General features: G+C 41.1%; 1 protein-coding gene across 4 annotated transcripts in view; it reads left to right on the top strand.

The window, feature by feature from the left end:
- Positions 1–23178, top strand: part of SORT1 (sortilin 1) — a 59097-nt gene that overhangs the window by 10562 nt on the left and 25357 nt on the right. For all 4 annotated transcript variants that reach the window (XM_053914476.2, XM_053914475.2, XM_053914478.2 and 1 more), the window contains exons 2-6: positions 8928–8987; positions 10417–10490; positions 18498–18600; positions 19115–19279; positions 22189–22262. In XM_053914476.2, the coding sequence (XP_053770451.1) occupies positions 8928–8987; positions 10417–10490; positions 18498–18600; positions 19115–19279; positions 22189–22262 (476 nt within the window). The remainder of the gene's footprint in view (positions 1–8927; positions 8988–10416; positions 10491–18497; positions 18601–19114; positions 19280–22188; positions 22263–23178) is intronic.

The raw sequence follows: 23178 nt of genomic DNA, 5'->3' as shown, positions 1-23178 counted from the left end.
CTGGAACATTTGTGATCTTATTTTTGGCTCATGTTTTTATGGCCCTAGCAGTGCCATACTTAACAGAAGGGTATTCTGGTAAGACTTTCTTCTGCCTGCAAGAGCATCACCCAGGCCTCTCTTGCACATCATGGTATCCTGTCTCCCCCGCCCACCCCGTGTTCCCTGTTGGGGTTGGGGAGCCTAAATCTTAAATTCCCATTCTTTGTGGGATCACCAGTGCCTTGCCTTTGGATGTTATTTCATTTGACTCTTATTATTCCAGTAATTCAGTTTTACTCCTAAGGAAACGGATTCCCAAGAGAGAGAATGATTTGTGCCTACTTCCCCAACCAGTTAGTTATTGTGCAGGCTTTAATTAACTAACTGGTTAGTTAGTTATTGCTAGTTATAACTAACTAGTTTTATTTTCACTGGGATGGACTGTCTTGTGTAGATTAAATGTCTAGCATGTTTAACCTTAATTTTTAGACTTCTGTAAGAAGCATGTTTAAAGCTCCATGAGCACAGAACATGTATGATCATTGCTGTTTCTCCAGTGCCCTAAGTAGGGTCCAGCACATAGTAGGCATCCCCCGTCCCATTTATTTGTTGAAAGCAGGAGTGTGTGTGAAGGATGCTGTCACTAAATTCACTCCCTTGTTTACTGGCCAGAGAGCTTGTTCCTTTTGGCAAGGTGGTTGGGTCATTTATGTGGTTGTATTTTTTTACTGAGTTTTTTGGGGTGACATTGGTTAACAAAGTCATATGGGTTTCAAGTGTGCCACTCAACAAAACATCATCTGCAAACTGCATTGTGTGCCCATCGCCAGAAATCCCTTTCCGTCCCCATTTATCCCCCTTGACCCTCTTCTACCTCCCTCCCACCCCCCTTTCCTCTGGCAGTCACCTTACTGTTGTCTGTGTCTATGTGTTTTATATATTATATTTGCTTCATCCCTTCAGCTCTTTTCTTTTTGTAATCTACTTTTACTGTATTTTTTCCATTACCATTTATCCCCCTTACACCCCAGCCCCCGCAGTCACTACACTGTTGTCCATGTCCATGAGTCCTTCACCTTTTTGCCTCCAGCCTCCCAACCCCCCACCCCGCTGACAGCTGTCAGTCTGTTCTATGTATCTATGCTTCTGTTTCTATTTTGTTTGTTAAATTATTTTGTTCATTAGATTCCACATATAAGCAAGATCATATGGTATTTGTCTTTCTATGACTGGCTTATTTCACTTAGCTTAATATTCTCCAAGTCTATCATGCCATCATAAGTGGTAAGAGTTCCTCCTTTTTTACGGTCAAGTAGTATTCCATTGTGTTGCTGTACCACAGTTTTTTTATCCACTCATCCACTGATGGACACTTGGGCTGTTTCCATACTTACTTGGCTGTTATAAATAACTCTGCAATGGGCATAAGGGTATGTATATTCTTTCAAATTAGTGTTTTGGGTTTTTTAGGGTATATTCTCAGAATCACTGGGTCATAAGGCAGTTCCTTTTTTAATTTTCTGAGGAAACTCCATACTGTTTGCCACAGTGGCTTCACCAGTCTGCATTCCCAATAACAGTGCACGAGGGATCCCTTTTTTCTACAATCTTTCCAACATTTGTTGTTTGTTGATTTATTGATAATAGCCATTCCAACAGGACAGGAGTGAGGTGATATCTCACTGTGGTTTTATTTATATTTCTCCAATGATTAGTGACACTGAGCATATTTTCTTACGTCTATTGGCCATCTGTATGTTGTCTTTGGAGAAGTGCCTGCTTAGTTCCTTTGCCCATTTAAAAAAAAAAATTGGATTTTTTTTTTTGGTGTTGAGTTGTATTAGTTCTTTATATATTTTGGATATTAACCCCTTGTCAGATGTATCCTTGGCGAGTGTGTTCTCCCACTCAGTGGGTCCCCTTTTCATTTTGTTGATGGCTTCTTTTGCTGTGCTGCATGTGCCTTTTAAACTGGGGTCTGTTGCGTGAAACTGACCCAGCTCGGGTGTGCCTGCAGCAGTTCTTGCAGTATTTTACTTTCGATCAGGTGTGTAACTAAAGATAGGCAGAAGTTTCTCATTACTGAGTGTTTTTCCAAGCTACAGTGACTCTCGGGATCAACTTCAAGTTCTCCAAGCTGTAGTAACAGTAATTTAATTAGGCTTCTGGTTTAATTAGCTATGAAGACAAAGTTATTTCCATGAAGAATGTTGGGTTTTAGGGACTAGCCACGTGACCGTAGAAATGGCCACCTGTGTTAGTTCATGGCCCCTAAAATGTGTGGCCCTCAGGCTTTAAAATGAGAGGCAGAAAATGCGTGGATGAGTCTTGCAGTCAGTAGCTGTCAAGATGGACATATTTCAGAGGAGGCAGTACAAACTGTCCCCCTACATTCTAGTGAATGAGTCCCAGAAAACCAATTTGGTTATAAATGCCAGCCAGTTGCCCAGAGCTTCCCTGCTGACGGCACTAAATAGCCGCAATCGGGGACACTAGAAGTCACTGTTCAACAGGTGATGAACAGAAGACTCTGAATGTGGCTCTGGAAAGGTCAGTGTATGAGTGAATAATGATGCTAGGATGTCCCCCTTAAATCCAGACCCCTGTGTTGTGTGGCTGAGGAGGGCGGGGCTCTGTGCCCCAGCCTGTAACCTGCTGTTACATCTCTTAGCCAGAGAGTAACAGAAGAGCAAACCGACACGGTCTATGAGTACTTCTTATACCACCCTTCCATATATCCTTTTTTTTTTAAGTAAAAATAAATTATATAGTTTTATTTTTTAAATGATTCCTACTAATTGCAAGTGGGGTGGGGAATAATTCCGTCAATCCAGAAGAACTATAATATAGAAAAAAGCATCACCATAAATTCTGCTACTTAGAGCTACTGTGAATATTTTGAAGAACATCCTTCCAGATATCTTTTTCAGCATAAATACGCACATACAAGATTTTACATGTTATTCTGTAACCTACCTTTTACCCAACAGGCTATGAATATCTGTCAATGTCAATAAATACCTAAAAGATTTTCAGTAGCATCTGGTAATGTTCTATTGCATAACATAATTAAGTTTAAAAAGTTGCAATTCTTCATCTAGAACACACAGATACAGTAATATCTCATGGGGTCGTTCTGTGGATTGACTGACAATGTGTATAAGATGCTTAGGACAGTAGATGGCCTGTAGGAAGTGCTCAGTAGTTGTTAGCCGCAGTGAACATCCAGGTGTATAATGTCTTTTGGAAAGGTCTGTGATTATCTCCTTAGGACACATTCCTGAGTGGCATTGCTGGGTCACATGGTATGGGCATTTTCAGTTCGGATTCACATCACCAAATAGCTCGCCAGAAAAGTTGTAGCAGTTTATATGTTCTCACTCACAGCGTACACAGGTCGCCAACTCCTCACTGGATAGATAGATACGTTTTGTTACACTTTTCCAAAAAGGTGGAAAATATCACATTATTTTTCTTTGATTTTATTTTGATTGTTAGTGAGATTAAATAGCTTTTCATATGTTATTGGCCATTTCTATGTCCTTTTGTGAATTGCTAGTTTGTGTCACTCCCTATTTTCTTTTGAGGACTTTGCTTGTTTTTCTTGTTGATTTGAAAACTCTCTAAATTAACCCTTTGCTGTGTTGCAAATAATTTTCCCAGGTTTTTTTTTTCAACTTTCTCTTTGGTATTTTGCCATTAAAATTTTTTTATGTAGTCAAAGTAACCCCTTTATTATATGTATTATGGGTTCTGGTTTTTGTATTTTTTTTAACTGGTCTTCTCTTTCTAAGATTAGAAAAATCTTCACTCATATTTCTAGGATTTTTATGATTTAACTTTTTATTTTTAAATCTTCAAAGTGGAATTTATTTGGGAGCCAGGGTGAGAAGGGAGTTAGGAATCAGCTTTTTCCCCCCCAAATGGCTAGTTTTCCCCAACTCTTTCACCACTAATTTGCAATGTTAGCTTTATCACACACCAGCGATGTTCAGCTGGTGTCCGCGGCACACTGGTATGCCTCGGGTGTTTAGAACATGCAGTACCTGACTCTTTAGTCAGGGGCACTGATCTCTTTTCCCTTAGATGGTCAATAAAAAAATGATAGCCGCAACACAACAGCAGCCATCTGGTGTAAATGAATCAAAATTACACCAACATTTTTTGGGTCAGATTGACAAAAAATTTAATATATTTTTTTTGTGTGCTGCAGAATTTTAGAAATTAGTTTATATGTGCCGTGAGATGAAAAAGGTTTAAAAATTGCCATCGTACACTAGAAGAAACCTCACCCAGTCTAGGACTTCATTTTGTTCCATTGTTCTGGTTTGTCTATTCCCGTGCCAGTAACTGCTAGGGGATTGATCAGTCTGCCCCTAGATATGGCAAGTTTTATGCTCATGTACTCCTGATAGATCAAGTGACATTTTACATAGCTAGTCTTAAACTTCCTGGTTTCTGAGCTTCCTACCCTAGGATGTGATTAAATAATTAAATTACCATGTGGCCCCTCTGGATACTGGCTTTTGGCTTGTTAATCACACAAACAGCATATTTACGTGGTTTCCCTTAATTTTGACCCACTTCTAGACCATACATTTGGCTGGCTGCTTAGCAATGTATAGTGGCCAAATCATGTTCTCTTTATGCTAAATAATCTACCTCTCATGAGTACTATGTTAGAGCAACACAGCTCTTGTGCCCCAGAAATAAAACATGCTTCAAACCCCACCTTCTCCATTTCGGTTGTCATGTACACAGACGGCTAACTCATAACTTTGTATTAACAGTGCTTGAGGTAGACATCCACTCTGCCTTCTGTTGGCTGGACTTGACTCCTAAATGTTTTTATATGTTCAGTATTTTAACATATTTTTATATGTTCTATATTTTAATATTATAGGGTATTCATCGGTAGTATTGTGTTGCAGGTTTGGGCTTTTCTCTTCTTAAAGAGATTATTCTGCCTTTCAGTTTTTGTACTCCCAAGTTTTGTCCTCTGCTGATATTTCATCTTGCTTTGCCTTGATTAAAACAACTGAACCATAACTTACTGGTTGATTATATTCAGCTCCAAGGGTGCCCAACCTTTTGGCATCTCTGGGCCACACTGGAAGAAGAGTTGTCTTGGGCCACACATCAAATACACAACACTAATGAAAACCGATGAGCAAAAAAAGGTTTTAATTAAATTTATGATTTTGTGTTGGGCTGTAGTCATAGCCATTCTGAGCCGCATGTGGCCCTTGGGCCGCAGACTGGACACCCATGACACCGTTGGAAACCATGCCTGTGTGAGTAAGTGATCCTGTGGCCCCAGCTTTCTTTGGATATTCCAAGCCGAAGTACTTTTCTTTGCACATACTTTTCCTTTTCTCTATGTTTATTTTCCTTTGATTCTCACCTTAACTTTGTTTATTCTGATTTGAAATTCTTATTTAACAAGTACTTAATAGCATCTACTGTATACTCTTTACTAGTTGGCAATATTAACATATTTTGTTTGTGTTACCCTTTGGAATTTTTAAAAATCCTTGCCTGTCTTCATGTTTGTTCTCCCTGAACAACTGCCTTCCACCTCCATCTTGCCGTTGCTTCTGTATGTTCCCATCTCAGTGTGCAGACTTTTACTTCTTCATACTTCTGTGTCTGAATGTCTGTTCCGTGTATTCTGCTCCTGGCCAGTGTGTCTGATCGCTGGGAACGATTCACGGCATCTCTGCCAATTTTGACTGTGTGGATGGAGTTGCTGGGAATTAGAGTTGATGATGTCTGTAGCCTCTGCATCCACCTCAGGCCACCCGCTTCGTCTTTTCAACTGGGGGAGGCACCTGGGCTCCACCAGGGTCCCCCTGCTCAGCACTAGGCCCTGGAGAGACTCTCTGGACAGTAACGAGGGCAGATGTAGGCCCTTGTTTGTTTCTCGTCTCTTAGGGATTTTGTCCTTCGTTGCCTGAAGTCCAACATCTTGAAAACTATCGTTTTATATAGTTAGCATTTTTTCAGTTGTTTCAGTGGGAAGATCAAGCTGGTCCCTGTTACTCTATCTTGGGAGAAGCAGAGACCTCTCAGAACAGATTTATTATAGTTTATACTCATTTCTGTCATGGGGAAAGTAAATGGGTCTAGCCTTATCTTTTCACTTCATTATCCCCCTTTCAGAGCTTCAAGGGTAATTCTTAAAGAGGCACTGAATATTTATTGAGTGCCTTTCATGTGCTATGTTATATATTTTTGCTAACGTGAATAGGCTGGTCCCTGTACCAGCTGGGCTTCAGGTGTAGTCAGGGAGGCAGACAATGTTCTTATTGCTATAATTAAAAATAATTCATATTTGAAATATCTGAGGTGCTACCACAATGTAGTGACAGGTACATTATGTCAAATATGATAAATAATTAAGCATTAGAATTGATGGCCTCTTGCTGACACTTGTGAATTCTGTCTCCTAACCATGACCAGGACTGTTCCCCCTTTCCTGGGCATCTGTAACCCTCGCATTGAAGGGGAGCATTGGCTCTTTGCTCTTGGCCCCCAGCTCTCCCGGATTTGTCTCCTCTCCACATGACCTTTTCTTTCCACCTGAGCTTTGGTCTGTTGTTAAGTCTGATTTCAATTGTTTCTTTTGCTTCCACCAGTATAAGAATGTTAAATACTGAAATATAAAAAATTAGCTGCATTTGCTGTATGTTAATGGATGAGTTTTTTTCAATGAGTTTGTGTATTTTCAAAAGTAAAATTTGATTGGCTGTTGGGAAGGGAAGAGAGGGAGGGTTAAGGGTAGCAGAAGACCCCAATTGTAGTTAATAAATCTGGGCTACATTGCCAGAGGAGCTCTTTGGATGATGAATGAGGTCAACTATTCTTTGTGTTGGTAAGGTGAAGCTGCGGGTTGCTAGTGGCGTCTAATAATCTTCGCCTTCTGTGACTGGGCAGTAGGAAAACGCGAGTAATGCCATTGTGCATTCGCTGGGTCTCAAAATGAAAGATGCAGGTTCTGATTGGCTCAAGATGGACTGTACTGTGGCCTAATCAAGATAGTCAGAACTCTGGTGGTGGACTTTTTCTTTTATCCTAGCCAGTTGCTGTGACCAGAGCCTTCCTTGGAAAGATAGCCTATGTTTAGATGACTGTTAGCCCTTGTGGTCTGTCTGGTGCGTATGGTAGCTCTGGATATTCCTGCTTCTCTTCAAGGAGCTCATTGATGCACTTTCAGACACTACCCTCACTCAAGAGAACATGCCGTCTTGCTCTGCACAAAATATCTTACAAGAACATTGCTGTGTCAGTTTTTAAACTTCTGGTTCCAGATGTCTCCAGCAGCCCTACTTTTCGTAGATGCTTGGCCAGTGTGCGTGTATGAATAGCCTTTCTGTCCTGCAGAGGCTGTGAGAAGCTCTGCCCGAACGTTGGAAAGTTAACTAACATCTAGTGAGCAAACCCTCTGTGATTGAGGCACTGATTGTACCACTTACAGAGATTGTACAAGAGATGCTGCTGGCCTCAGAAGTACTTACAGTCCAGAGGGGTAATAGCATAGGTGAATTCAGAGGCCCATTCATGAAGATCACAGAAGAAACTTAGAAGATAAGCAAAACAGTTAGTGTTTTGAGTTCTGTTTCTTCAGACATCTCTGGCAGCTTGAGTGACCCAGAGGCCAGCAACCCACCATTTATAGACATGTTCTATTTTGAGACTGAGTTTGTGGCTTGGGAAGGATGTATAACCATTTTCAACAAATGCTTATTGAGTATGCAAAGTATCTTGGTAGGCACAGGAAACACCAAAAAGTATAAAATTATATCCTCTGCTTCTAAGCTTGTGGTTGGAAAGGCAGTACATGCTTAAGATTTAAAAAATCTTAAGAAGACATAATTCTTCATAAGAGAAAAGCATAATCATCAACATTTAGTAGAAATATATACTAAACTGTCAATCCCTCTGGGGAGTAGGGCTTGGGATGGTGGGCCATGTGGCAGACAAAGAGGAAGGATCTTTACATTTTCTATACACATTTCTATATGATTGGAAATTTTTACCAAGTGCCAGTATGGCCTTTTTGGAATTATTTCTTTATCAGTTAAAAAAAAAACAGTAGTGACTAGAAGATTATAAATATAATGTTAACCTTGAATATCTCGGTGTGATAAGATTATGAAAGACTTGTATTTTCTTCCCTATGTGTCCTTATTATTGTCTACATTTTCTATAATGGATATATATTATTCTATAAATAGAGAAAGTATTTGAAAACCAAAACCCAAAAGCACCTACAGTGATTATTGAAACTACATTTCAGTGTGCTGACCATATTTGGCTGCAGTTCACCAGCTTTCTTTTTTATTGTCTCCTCACCGTCACCACAGCTCCGTTAAGGTTGTCCTGTTATCATCATCATCATCATCATCATCATCACTACTACTGTTACACAGGGTGAAACAAGGGCATTTGCTCTCGCTTCTGTCCCTTGTCATTTTTGAGTGAGTGAGCCTGCAAGCAAAGTGGATCTAGTTATTAACTATTCAGCTATTACTGTGATGGCTGCCTAGAAAATTTTAAATTATGCTGATGGAGTTACAGTTATATCCATCAGTGTGGGCTGTGATCCCTTGTTTTAAAGCATCCTATGAATACTTTCTATATATTTATATTTGGTTCTGTTAGAGAAAGCAATTAGATTATCCCATCTCCCCATCTGGTGCATTGAAGAAAACTCATCTGCTTGGCTGACTTTGTATGAGAGAGAATGAAAATTTCCAAGTTATTTGTGATTCAGGTAAAGTAGTTAAATCCCATCCTCCAAACTGTTTTCTGGGACTCCATATCCCCTTACAATGATGAAGTTAATTACTCTGAAAGTACTAGTGTTCTGAATTATGTAAGGAAGTCAGAGGTTGAAGGAAAGATGCCGTTTCTAAATGAATTTCTTTTTTCTTTTCCTATAGCATGTGTTTGATGATCTCAGTGGCTCAGTCTCCTTGTCTTGGGTTGGAGATAGCACTGGGGTAAGTAATATTCTGAGGCTGTGAATTCAACCCAGCAAGAAGATGCCGATTTGGGGGGAGTTTAAGCACTAAATACTGTTACTTTCTGAAATGGTCTCCAGCCTGAGTCACAGAAATACATGTTTTCAGGACAGACTTTCAGGAAACTGGTTGGTTTGGTTTTGCTTTAGAACGGGAAAACATCTTGTGTCTACCTTCTTCCCTAACGGGAAGATAGACACCTCTGAGTCCTTAGTGGCTGCCTGGCATCAAGATGAGCAACAAGAAGAGAGAGGGAAGAGAGTGCTGTATGCTGAGAAGTGAGCCTCACAACACTTGGGAAAACCCCTGTGTAGAAGCCAAAAATGCACATTGCACATTTTGGCGTTTTTTCCTCCAAACTACATTTTTCCTGTGTCCTTCCCCACAGCTAGTGTGGGAGGCCATGGGGCCCATTGGCTTATGGTTGTTCAGCTCCAGCTGTTGTCCCTTCCCCTGCCAGCCACAAAGGAGGTGCTGCCAGGACTGGGGGAATGGAAGGAGCGTCAGTCAGCTCCTCACCTCTCCGAGTATGTAGCCCATCTCCCAGGGGGAGGGTACACTGAGGATGCATCGGCCCAGGTCTTGAATCAGGGCTTGGTGTTGGCTGGCTCTGTCGTTAGGCCGGCTAAACAAGGGCGAGGCTACAGTTCATACCCTCTGGCATCCCAGTCATGTGTGCGTCAGAGCATCACAGCACACGATGGCTCTGTCAGGAGCCCAGAGAAATAGAATTTGGCTCTGAAAAGCAAGTTATAAATTTATTATCTTAGTAACTTTTTAAACTTCTGGTTGAATTTCTTTAAGCATGTCTCAGTTTCTTCTAAAATTTGAGTTGTGCTGTAGTGTCCATGATTTATCCATTTAAGATAGTTGGTATCTCCAAGAATTCTTGTTATATGGCTATTTTAAACTCTGTCTTGTACTAATCTATCAGAACCTTTTACTTATGCATATTTTTATCTAAAAATATTATTTAAGAAATTAATCTCATGGAGAACTAAGAGCAGGGAGAAGGAGAAAAGGAGGGATATATGTGACACAGTGACCTTTACTAGAGCGCCCACACTGTTCTAGCCTCTGTACGCAGAGAGCTGAGCCTTGCCTGAGAGTGCCTTACAGTAGTATGGTACAAAACACTTAAGTCCTTCCTTTGTTGTGCTGTGTAGTCGATTAGCTCTGCCTCACTGCTTCAAGTGCAGGCAATACAGAACCATCTCAACCAAATGAGTTGAGACCTTGAATCATCGCAAGCCAGTAACTTCTTGGTTTTCTGACATACTACAGAATAGGCTACTGCAAAGCAAAGCTATTGCCAGTCTTTCAGATGTTGATTTAATCCCATCACACACATGCAAGCATGTGATTGAACTGTCTTTCTTTTTGACTGCATGCTTTTGTCTCTCTCCAGATCATTCTAGTCTTGACTACCTTCCACGTACCACTGGTAATTATGACTTTCGGACAGTCCAAGCTATATCGAAGGTGAGATGCATAACATATGATGGGGGCATTGACTGAGTAACACATTGTGAATGTAAGTTTTCCACTTTCCTAGACATGATGGAGTCTAACAGTTGATTTAAAAGATCTTCTAGCCCTCTTAAAGTTCTACCAGACTGTCACATTCAGCACACTTTGTATTATTTACTTAAGAAGATGAAGAAGTAGGAAGAAGAATCTAGTTCCAAGGAGATTGGGTTGACATGACTGAACGGCAACATGATAAAGGAAGATGGGGAGTGTATTTATTAATTTAAAGTGGTATTTATTTGTGGGAAGGTAGCATGGAGTTCAATAGTCTTTCTATTTATTATAAGCACAAAATGGTTTTTATATCCCTAAAGTTACAGTCCTCACTGTACCTTTCAAGTAAATATATTTGTCCAACATTTTGAGCCTCAAACAGATTGTTTCCAGATTAGAAGGAGGTTCTCAGGTCAGACTTACCAAAGTGCCTGGCAGTGTTCACGCTGGCGATGATGGCGGCAGTGTATGTTCTGGAACCCATACCGGAACATTTACAAAATTTTAGATTTGTCTTCTCAAAGGTATAGCTTGGTTAAATAATAGGTTCTTTTCCTTAACAGTAAGATGCAAGACCGGCTAACTCTTGGAAATTGCCGATTGTCTTCTCAATCATTGGTGCTTATCTCATTTTCCCCCAAGGGACCTAAAAAAATATGGCTTCCTAGCAGATGACATAGAAACCACCCTCAGGGCCGAGGGATCTCCCAGTAGCCCTTGTGCTCTCTCAGGCACCCAGGTGGGAATGCTCCTGTGTTGAATCTCTGAGATGAATCACACCTTCACCAACAGGTGTGATCTTGAATGCTGATTCTGAGTCTGGAGCCAGTGTTCTCTGCCCTTCAGCAGTGATGTTGGTTTAAACGTAGGCTAAGAAGGAATTGCCACCTTGAAATCACTGTAGGAAGCCAAGGTTCTTGACTAGCTTGGGGTTCTCTAGCATAAGCCAAATGAGTAGGCAGGCAGTCCATACTAAATGAATGAATGAGTGCCTTGGCTTCTCTATAATTTTTAGACTAATAATTTTTTTATTTGTTTGATAAGGATTGACAACATGTTATAAAATCCTAGAATCCTAGTGCTAGCCCTGGCTGGTGTGGCTCAGTGGATTGAGCGTCAGCCTGCAAATCGACAAGTCACTGGTTCGATTCCCAGTCAGGGCACATGCCTGGGTTGCAGGCCAGGTCCCCAGTTGGCAGAGTGTGAGAAGCAACTGATGAGTGTATCTCTTGCATGTTTCTCTCCCTCTCTTTCTCAATCCCCTCCCTTCTCTCTAAAAGTAAATAAAATCTTTGAAAAAAAAGAATCCTACTGCTAGAAATTGCTGTAATTTATAGTTGATTTTGTTTATTCAATTAGAAGTGTAACGAAACCATTTCAGACAGATGGACAGTATCCTATTTGGGAAGGAAAAATGCATTCAAAATTATAACTTTGTAACTCCAATGTTTAAGAAAACTTTCTGTCATAAAAATTGTCCTTATAATAGTTTTCTTAACAATTTATCTTTCATAATAAAAGCAGTGTATTATAAAACATTTGGAAATTGTAGAGGAAAGAAAAATTTCATCCTAATGTCAAGTGTAATCTTAATTTATTTACAGTTTATTATCTTGGTTTTCCTCCTTAATATGGCTACATAGTTTCAGGAAGCAACATGGTATGGTGCAAAGTTGCCAAGTTTTGTTGGCAAATAGGCCTGGGATTGAATCTCAGCATTAGAATTTGCAAGCAGAATGAACTTGAGCAAGTCATTTAACCTCCCTGAGCCTTTTTGTCATCTGTAAAAGAAGGATGATAACAATGGCCACCTTAGAGCGGTTGTGCGTTATGCTCCGTAGAGCCTGGCTTGGAGTAGGAACTTAGTGGGGTTGGCTGCTGCCACGCCAGCAGCCAGCGAGGGCATGTAGCCAGGCTGTACTAGCACTTCTGTGCCATTTGTTAAAATGAATTGAAAGCCTTTCATGCCAGTTGGCAAAAAGTGATTGTCTGCCTCCAGGTACCTCCATGGCTTCTAGAGATGCATGCACACCCGTGCCTTGCTGACATGCAAGTGTCACTGATACCTGGCATTGCAACCCATATTTATTCTGATTGTTGCTCATACCATGATATTGTTCATATTTTAACCCATCATTTTTGTTAGATTGACCGAATTAACTAAATCATTATTCTCTTGGACTCTTAGGTTGCAGCTAATTTTTCACTATTACTAATTCTGCTGTGACAAATATCACACGTATATGTGTTAGAGGATACTAATTTCCAGTTCATTTTTTAAAACTTTATTGATTTGAGAGAGAGAAACATTGCTTTGTTGTTCCACTTATTTATGCACTCATTGGCTGCTTCTTGAACAATATGTGCCCTGACTGAGGATGGAGACTATAGCCTTGGTGTATTGGGGTGACTCCAACCAACTGAGCTAGCTGGCCAGGACCCATTCATTTTCTAGTAGGAAATGAAAAACCTCTTTTCCTGTTGATCCTTGTGTGTTTTGAAGGCTATTTACTAAGCTCCTCCTTCTCCAGATTGAATTGTCTTCTATAATTGTTGCTCTAGCCACTTTTTTGCTTGCCTTCTGAATTTTCTACATTGCTGTTTAATTGTGTGATTAGAACTGGATCCGACAGGTTCCAACCAGTGAAATGTGTTCTCATGACGTTTTCCCCATCCTTTTGCTTTTCAGTATTGTGCTTACGTTAAGACTGTCCCAAACAAAACCCAAACAGCACTGTTTTTAAATGCCTACCACCGTCTGACTCAGTCCTTTTCATCCTGTGTCTGTCTAGTCTATGAGAAACCCCTAACAGACACTGTACTAGAACTGAGCGGTCCTATTTGTGTCTGGTGTGGCATCACGGTAACAACTAAGGTGCTTTTTCCGCGTTGGTGCACAGCAGTTTTGTGACTGTTGTTTGTTTTTACCAAGGTCATTTTGAATATGAATTATTTCCTCCCTGCTGTGAAGTGAAAAGTCTTCAGAGTTTAGGTGGAAACTCTAAATGTGCCTTGTTGCCTCTCCACTTGGGCTGGCCTGGCCTGGCCTGGTCTGATGTGACTCATGTTGTTGAACACACCAGCCAAAGAGGCACGTGTTCCTCCAGAAATGGGGAGGGGAGGGAGAAGAGTGATTGAAATGACCATGTTGAAGTTGCCTAAGTGAGAAATAAAATAAAAGCTTGTCGAATCCATTTTGAAGACTCTTGGTTTTCACATCTTTAATAATTATACTATTTATTGGGTTATTTCTGTCCATTAAATATTACATGGTCAAAGGTTTATTTGGGATTCAAATAAAGGCAGCTAATCACATGCCAGCTGCCCTGAATTGTGCAGCACGGAGGCTCACGAGAGAAAGAAGTAGTCTCTGTTACCTGTGCAAAGTTAGTAGACTTTGGTCTTTAGGTTGTGAAAAAGAATTGTTGAAAGGTTTGGGAAATAATAAATGAAGTCCCTAGGCATTAATGATTAGGTAAAAATGAATAATATGTCAATATCTTCAATTTAAAGGAGTCATTTTTGAATGGTATAAGTTTTGATTCTCTGTTAAGGAATATTAATTTACATATTAGATTATAAAGTACATTTGCTCTCATTTGCAGATATGAAGTTAAAAAAGGAAACAGACTAACTATAGTTAAGATGATAGCTGGATTTTTGGCAACTGAAAGATGTTTTGTACCTTTCTGTTTTATAGCCTCTTGAGTCTAACTTTTCATACTAAGACCAACTTAGTAAAGCTCGTGTAAGCATTATTCTACACCAGAATTCTCTCCCTAATTACCACAAAACTACTGGGCCATTTTATTTGTGATTTTTATTTCCTAATGAGACTTGTTCAAATTTTGGAAATTAATAAGAGAATCTCTGATATTTTATATCAAAGTTTATTCCATAGTCGATGTAAGTTTTTTAGTATGCTACTTGAGGTTTAAAAAAAGGATAACTTAAAAATATACAACAGATATTAAAGCAAAGTACAGTAAACCAGCTTCTCCAAGGCATCTTATACAACAGCCTTTTTAATGATATACTTGGTTCAGTTGTCACTGCTTTAGACAGTTGGGGTAAAAAAAGAGACTGAAGTGTAATTGAGAGTTCAGTTTACCTATAAACTCAAATTTTGCCTGCCCGTGATTTCAGGTCTATGATTCCTTTGGCACATTTTAATAAGCTACATTCTCCCTACTGATCTTTTAACTGGAAATCTCAATACATTCCATTTTCATTCCTCGTGATACTTACGTTCTCCCTCGTCCCCATGAATTCTGAATTAGTGAATACTGAACCATTGCCCCTAGGGGAAATTCTGGGATAGGTTCTTGCAGTAAACCTCTGATCGCAACATTCATTTTCATCAGTCAATACAAGACTTGTTTCTAATTAAAGTTACCATATTTAGTATATATTGTTGATTCATTAACATTGAGCTCACAACCAACTCATGTCCAAAAGAAGCTTCTCTAACTCTCATATTTTCTCCATAAGGCACATCACAAAGCCTTCTTGTGCTCAGTAGCTCTAAGCCACACTTCAACACTGTGCTTGGGGGGCATTTTAAACAGCAAGACCACCAACAAAAAGCAAGAAAATGAAAAATGCGAGGTGCTAAATAGACTGTGAAGAAGACACTTACAATGAGCTGGAATGAGAAGGCAGTGTCCCCTTGTTGGACCTCAGCTGGGAACGTGTGCACTGGGCGGCTCAGACTTTTCTCCACCCTGTGTATGTCTGCAAATGACTGAGAAAGTGCCCCTAGTATTGATTTGGGGGTTACAAATAAATTTTAGTGAGCAGGCATACTCACAAATACAGTCCATGAATAATGAGAATCAACCGTATAAGCTTTCCCAATTGAAAACTACAGAACTATAATTATTTTTAAAAGTTAGTTGTCATCCCTGTTGTTTTTATGTTGCAGTTTATAGCGACTTAATCATGGCAAAAATGAACTAAAAGAATGGAGAAATGGTTAGGCTTGAAAGCCAACCAAACAAGGATATCTGCGCTCACTGAATTTTTGAGAAAAGTAATAAGTAAGAGTCTGAGATATTGTAGGACTCTTTTACTGTTCCTTCTCATTAAATGTCTGCAGGTCAAATGCCTGGTGTCACAAGTTCCTATATATGGTAAATGAGAAGTGCTCAAAAACAAGGGTGTCGTTCTAGCCTATTCACTCTTGGGTTGAGTATCAATATGTGAGTCTCCTGGGAAAACTCCTTTTGAGTGCTTCAGCTTACCAGAAGTCCACGTGATGATTGCTTCTTTTTTTCCATTTAATAATTTCTAGATTTTTCTTGATCTTTGGGGGTATTAGGCTCTATTCCAAAAATATTTGTATTCTATCACTATTTTCTTGAGTTATAAATGTGCTCATATTCTTATGCAGGTTTATACCACAGATATATACAGAAGTGATCATTTATTTTTGGTAACCAGAAAGATATTAAGGTTGATATATAGAATTGTTATTTAAAAGACTTGTTTCTGAAACAAATGGTTTCACAGGATTTTGTTAACTTTTCATTTGAACTGCTGCTTACTACTCAATTATCATCTGGATTTTGAAAAGTAGATTTATTTTTCAAGGTGTTTCATTGATTTCCTCTTCATGATATATGTTGTATGCTGATATATATGATGATAGAAAATAAAACAACTTTTAAATAAAGCATTATGTTAAAACACAGGGGTGGGCAAAAGTAGCTACAAGAATAAAGTCCATGTTTCCCATACTCCTAACTGCGAACCTGTTTTTGCCCACCTCTGTATGTCCCTGAGTCCAGTGTGGCCTCAGCAGATGCCCACTTCAGTGCCAGCAGGTTGACCCATTATGCTCCATTTGTTCAACTGGCTACAGTACCGGAGTGTTGTAGCTGATGATTTTTTGTTTTTTCTCATGTTGCTTGCTTTTTATGAAGGGCAGAGATGTGCTTGTTGTGCCAAGTTCTTAAAAAGCCAGCAGACTTGTCAACAGGTTTGTGGAGGTTCTCTGGGAGATATTATGAAGGAGGGGCGATGTGTAAGCTGGCCAGAATCAAGTTGCTGCCAGCCCCTCTGAAGGTTGTCTGAGCTGCTGATGGCACGCGCACTGTAGAGTGAGGAATTGTTTATGCACATGTCCTGGCCTGCTGTCAGGAAGATAAGAACTCTTCTTGTACTTCAAAGCCAAAAAGGGGTGAAGAGCAATGCTGATGGTGCCTGATCCCCCTTTTATTTATCTAGGTATTATCTGTGTGTCTGAGCTAAGATGGGAAGTCATTCAGACAACTCGAAGTCACATGTCGTTTGCTTTAGCAGACTGTCAGGGACCTAAACAAACACTCCCTGATACCTTCCCTCTTGTGTCTCCAGTTTCCTCTTAGCTGGTCATTCCTACCAGGCCACAAGCCCTGGCATAAAAGAAGAAGACTGCAGTTTGTAAGGGGAAAACTACTCAGAACAATTAAAAGTTGTCTCTGATTTGGGGCTGAGAGTTAAGAGAATTGGATTATAGTTTCAATTTTGCCCTTCATTAACTGGTTCGCTTTTGATAAATTGCTTCCCTGGAACCTCCTCATCTGTGAAAGGAGGGAGTTGGACAAGATGTTCCCTTCAGTCCTTTGCATTTCTCACGTTCTCTGGTTCTGTGATTATTTGTTGAGGCTGCTACCAAATTGTACCATCTTTTATGTCACATATTCTGTCCGAGAAGACCACTGCACATTACGTTTATTACTGGCAATTCACTCGCAATACACAGTGGTCTTCACCGATAGACATTCGAATATAATGAATATTAAGACTTAGCATTGTGTGCTCCTTTTTTCCTGTATCACTTTTTAAGAGACTGGCACATAGTGTTAACCCTGTCAGTCAGGCATCTACTGATTTTTTTGCTTGCATTTTTCAAAATCTAAACATGGACTTGAATACTTCTCAAAGATATTGTTGAAATGAACTTCTAGGAAAACCTCTAACAACCCAAGAGCTGGGGTTAAGGTTGTTTCCCTAGCATGTTTCATGTGCTACGTGTGTTCAAGACTTGTGCCCAGCAGTGGTGACCTCTGGGGTTGAGGTGAGGGAACTTGAAGGTTCCTGCTACTTAACTTCAGCTTTATCACAAGTACTCTGCATTAATAGATTAGTTAGGAGGCCACTAGCTACATTTAGCAGAGATCCTAATTCAAACTAGCTTAAATAATAAGGGAATTAATGGCTCATAACTAAATACGGAGGAAGTCGGCTTCGGGGTCAGTTCAGTCCAGTGTCATAGGTGAGGCTTCTCTGGGTCCCAGAACCACCTCAGCCATGCCCTCTGCTTCTGTTGGCCGCATCTTCAGGTTGCGCTCTCTTTGTGTCAGAAAGCCTCCAGCAACTTTTTGATTTGCACCGACAGACCCCAGCTGTTTACAGTGCTGGGGACTGTCAGTTGGAGCACTGTTGACAGTTGGGGCCAGATAACTCTTTGTTGTTGTCGAACTGGCCTTTGCACTGCAGGACGTTTAGCAGTATCCCTGCCTCTCACCCATGAGACGCCACTAGCCCCTCCACCCTGAGTTGCAATCATCGAAAATGGCCCCGGGCATCACTGAACGGTTGTTTGGAGGATGTGTGTGCAAAAATATCCAGGTTGAGAACCACTGGTCTAAAGAAAGACCATTTATTCATCAGGTGGCCGTCTGAAGTGTGAGGAAATGTGTTTCCTAATAGATCCCAAATTTCCCCCTTTGTCTCACTGTGTCAGTTGGGGTCACTCCCCCATTCCTGACCCCAGCAGTTTCGAGGGGGTGGATTTCCTTCAGACTTTCAAGTCCGCCACTGGAGCTAGGGATACAGTCAGTTTCCCTGAGTCATGTGACCCACCCGGCAAGGGTGGGTGAATGCCTTAGTCAAGTCAGTGAAGGGGGTAGAAGCCGGGTAGGGACCCAGCAGTGCCCACGACCACTGCATTCTAAATGTCTTTATTTGTCTTCCTCCCAGCGAGGACTATGGAAAGAACTTCAAGGATATCACAAATCTCATCAATAACACCTTCATTCGGACTGAATTTGGCATGGCTATTGGTCCTGAGAACTCTGGAAAGGTGAGACTCATTCGTGCATATGTAGAGCTGTGCTTGATACCACATGTGGGCTCTCAGATATTAATATTGGAACAACCCAATGATACACATATTTAGTTTACTATTACTGTATTTTAAATTAAATGTAATTTAATACTGATCACAAAAGAATTGGATTCAGCATACAGGTTCTTTTTCAGCCCCTGTCCAAGATGCACCCAAACTCTTCGGGTGGCAGCTGGTTAGCATTACAGTGTGCACTCCTTAAGACAAACATTTTAGTCTTTGGGAACCTGGCTGATCTCAGACTGACCAGGCTCAGATTTATAGGTACAATGCATTACCTCAATTCAGGATAATATTGTTTGATAAGACTAATGCTTGAGGAGTAGGGTGCACCAACTAATCTGTTTTTATAATTCTTCTTACTTTTGGAACTAAAATTTTATTAACTGATGTCTCGAGAAGTGGTTCAAGACTTCCTGTGCTTTTATAGCGTTACACCCTGAGTCCGAACTGTCTTCCTCCAAATCAGGTGATTTTAACAGCGGAGGTGTCTGGAGGAAGTCGCGGAGGAAGAGTCTTCAGATCATCAGACTTCGCGAAGAACTTTATTCAGACCAATCTCCCGTTTCATCCTCTGACTCAGATGATGTACAGCCCTCAGAATTCTGATTATCTTTTAGCCCTCAGCACTGAAGTAAGTCTAGTTAAATAACTTGTCTTGTTTTTTGCATTTTTATCCTCTCAGAATATACTGTCTTAAAAGAACCCTGTAGGTGATACTTTTATACAGTATTGGACTGCTTTCTGGTGACTTCTTATGTCGTGACGTATGTATTTTTTGCTTTTTTTTCTACTGGGTAACAGGCACGATTTCCATGTGCTGTCTATTTCCAGGTATGAATGATGTCTGATTGTCATTATAATTTTTTAAAATTGAATGGACATGTGTTTTGGGACAAATGAACTAGAAAACAGTTTAATGTAATCATTCTTGTTCTACAAGGGACAAGCATAGATCGTCATAGTCCTGTTGTTGTTGTTCCTTTCCTGTGGCCAGACCACATCTTTGTAATTTTTCTTTTTTGTCCATTGCATAATATATCAAGCATATTGATTTGTCTTCGACACTCATGTATTAAATATTCACAGTCTTAAATCCCTGCACCCCTACCACATTCCTGTAACTCTCCCCAGAAACTTTGTCCCTCCCCCCTCTCTTCTGAAAGTTCCCTGAGGAGCATGCTTGGCTGTCCTTTCCTGAGGACCAGTCTCCTTTATCATGGATGTTAACGGCCCAGAGTGTCTGAGTTGCTAGACCATGACAATCACAATTATACTTCATGGTTATATGGCTCTTTCTCATCTTATTTCTTAGAGTGTCATCTACTCACCAGCAATATCAGATAGAAACCCCAGGAGGCTGGTGTAAGATGCAGATTCCTATGCCCGATCTCGATGTAGTGGGTCAGTGACTTTTGGTTGTGAGGTGGCTAGTGTTTTTAACAAGCTCCCTGACTGAGCATGCCCAGTAAAATTTGAGTGCCATCGCTGCGATGACTGTTCTGGGGACAGAAACAGGATTATCAAATGTGGACAAGGCCGGCTGAGCAAAGGGTGTCAAAGGGAAAGAGAAGGGCACTGGAAGACAGGCCTGGGTCTGGACCTCTGTGGGCAGATCTTTGAGCAGAGGTAAGGCTGGAGGCTCAAGGAAGGTCAGAGTTAAGCTTAGCCAGAGGAGGCCAGAGGAAGGAAACTAGCCTGCTGGGTAGGCTTCAGATCTTCAAGAAATAATTCCTGGAAATTGGCCCCCAGCAGCTTAAGCTGCAAGCCCTTCAGGGAGCAGAGAGACCTCTTAGAAATGGACAGAAGCATTCATCTACTCTTTGACCACCCCATCACCATTACCAGGTATCTTAAGGTTATTAAAAGAGGCTATCTTCAGAAAGAGATGGGCATGATCTACTTTTATACCTGAAATTTCTTCCAATTAAAGGTAAGTGTGAAGTACAAATAATCAAGGTGGGAAAGATGTGGGCCAGAGTGTACTAAAGTAGAAATAGGTGACATCAGACCCTTTCCTACTTAAAAACAGAATTAGGTAACTTAGAAATGCTGGGAGGTGAACATCACCAGAGGAGGAAAATTTAAAGAAGAAGAATGGTAGGCGGGAGAGCACTGCAGGGAAATCTTGCCTAGATTCCCCCCTCCCTGCCCCCCATTTAATTCCAGCTGTACAAGGACATCTCTGTCCCACCACCACCGAACCTGGGCTCCATGTAACCGACATGGTCAGTCTTTCTCTTACTGCCTCTGCCACATTTGAAAGTTTTGGCCAATCCCTCCTTTTGGGAACTCTGCTTGCTTGGCTATGGTGACACCATTCCCTTTAGTTCTTTCCTATCTTCTAACCATTCCTTCTTGGTCTCTTCCTTCAACCCCTTTCAACCTACCCTGAAATCGCTACTGCCCATTGCACTTTGAGCAATCTCTGCCACTCACAGCACTTTAACCAGCACTGTAATGTGTAAGATTCTCCAATCCCTGCCTCTGGTTCTGGCTTCCTCTTGGGGCTTCTGATCTGGTCTTGCTGCCCCCTGGCTATCTCTAGCTGGATGTCCCACAGGCACCTCAGATTCAACCTAAACCAACTGATTTCTGCTTTCTCACAAACATACTCTTCTTCTCTTAATCCTTGTACTGGCTAAAGATTCCACAGTGCCTCTCAACCCTCAACCAGAATCCCAGAGTGAGCTGCGCCTCACACAACACATTCCATCCTGCCATACAGGGAAAGTCCAGTTCTACTGAACCTTACTTCTAAATTCTTCCTGAACCTATTCCGGACAGCCTTACTAACTCTTAATGAATCAAATGGGGCAGTTATTCACTGCTTTTGCTACTTCTGGTCTGGACCCTCTGCAATCCATCTTTCCCATTGTCATCTAAGAATTCTACCTCCCCTCTCCCTGTATTAGCTGCCCCTTCCCTCACTGTGAATTATGTGCTCCCGCAGTGTCTGAAGGCTTTGGGCTCCCAGCACACACCGCCATATTTATCACCTCTCTGCGTTTGCTATTATTGGTCTGTCTTTGTGCCCTAACATCTCATCTCCCCATTTGCCTCCTTTCGGTTATACTACCCATCATTTAAGACTTAGTTCAACTGTCGTCTTCACCAACTGTCATCTTCACTAACCGTCTCTTATGCAATGTCCCTCTTTTCCCTACTCTTACCCAGAGACCATGTTCCTATAACACTACCACATTGTTTCACACGTTCTTATCTGGGCCCCTTGTTAGCTGTGAGCTCCTTGAGAGCTGAGAGTATGTCTTATTTATCTTAGTGTCCCCAGTGCAACATCTGGTACAGTGCCTGGCACACAGTAGGCACTTCATAAGCATTTGTTACTTGGAACTACCAAGACGCTGAGGGGGACCCTGTAAACTGTGTGTGTGTGTGTGTGTCTCTGGAGCTCAGGTAGCTCCAATGGAACTTCAGTGTGTGTCTACTCTCCTGAATGATTAGATATGAATTATTAAAGGTCATACAAGCAGCTGCACAGGATAAAGCTGGAATTTTAATAAGTCATTTATAATCTTTCAGAATGGCCTATGGGTGTCCAAGAATTTTGGGGGAAAATGGGAAGAAATCCACAAAGCAGTATGCTTGGCCAAATGGTGAGTAACTGAAGACTCCATCTGTGCAGAGCCCTACACCTTTCCTGACGGTGCTGCCAGAAGTCACATGAATAAATATTGAGCACTTACTACGTGTCAAGTACTTTTCAGGGTAGCACAAGGGATATGAGAGAGGGGTATAACACAGACCTTGACCTGGAGAAGCTTCTAATTCTGTCAGGAAAGAAGATGTAGTCTCACTAAACATTAGAATAGAAAGTAGAAAGCAAGGCTTGTGACTGAGTAGCTGCTGCCTACAAAAAGGTTTATTCTCCATAAATGGGGACAGTTGAAATAGCATAAAATACAGCTTTGATTTGGGGACTTACATATTTCTGTGTGCCCAGATTTACACTCCCTCATCTCGAGATCCATTTCTGTTAGGTGGCATGTAGCAAGGGATCGGGAAGAAAGCCCAAAGAGCTTCCAGACCGCCAGGGTCACATCGTCCAGGCAGCAAAACGCACTCGCTTCTCTTGGGGGGACACCCCCCACCAGGTGCCTGCTCAAAGATATAGTGGAGGGGCTCTTACTAGGGTGTTGAGTCACCTTTGTTCTAATCCAGCTCTGCTGCTAGTCCATGGCTTAACCTCTCTGGGCTTTAGTTTTTTTCGTTCTGTTTATGAACAGAAATTTGAGGAATTGGGGATGGTTGAACAAGAATTGAATTAAGAGCCCGCATACTTCCAAAATTCTGAGCAGGCTCAGACCCTTGTTTAGAGCCTCTCTGTTCTTTCTCTTTGACTAATTTCAGCAAATTTGTTACTCTGGTTTCCCAGTTAGTAGTGGATTGTGCCAGAGGTGGGCTGTGGGAGTGCGAATGTCAAGCACGTGCCAGGAGAACTGAAAGAGTGGGCAGAAACTGAGAGCACACAGCAGGATGGAATACTTAGTGCTAGATCAAGAGCGCACGCAT

This window comes from Desmodus rotundus, chromosome 12 (assembly GCF_022682495.2).
Source record: "Desmodus rotundus isolate HL8 chromosome 12, HLdesRot8A.1, whole genome shotgun sequence".
Lineage (NCBI taxonomy): Eukaryota > Metazoa > Chordata > Mammalia > Chiroptera > Phyllostomidae > Desmodus > Desmodus rotundus.
The sequence above is the reverse complement of the archived record's forward strand: the minus strand, read 5'-3'. Positions and strand labels throughout refer to the sequence as shown.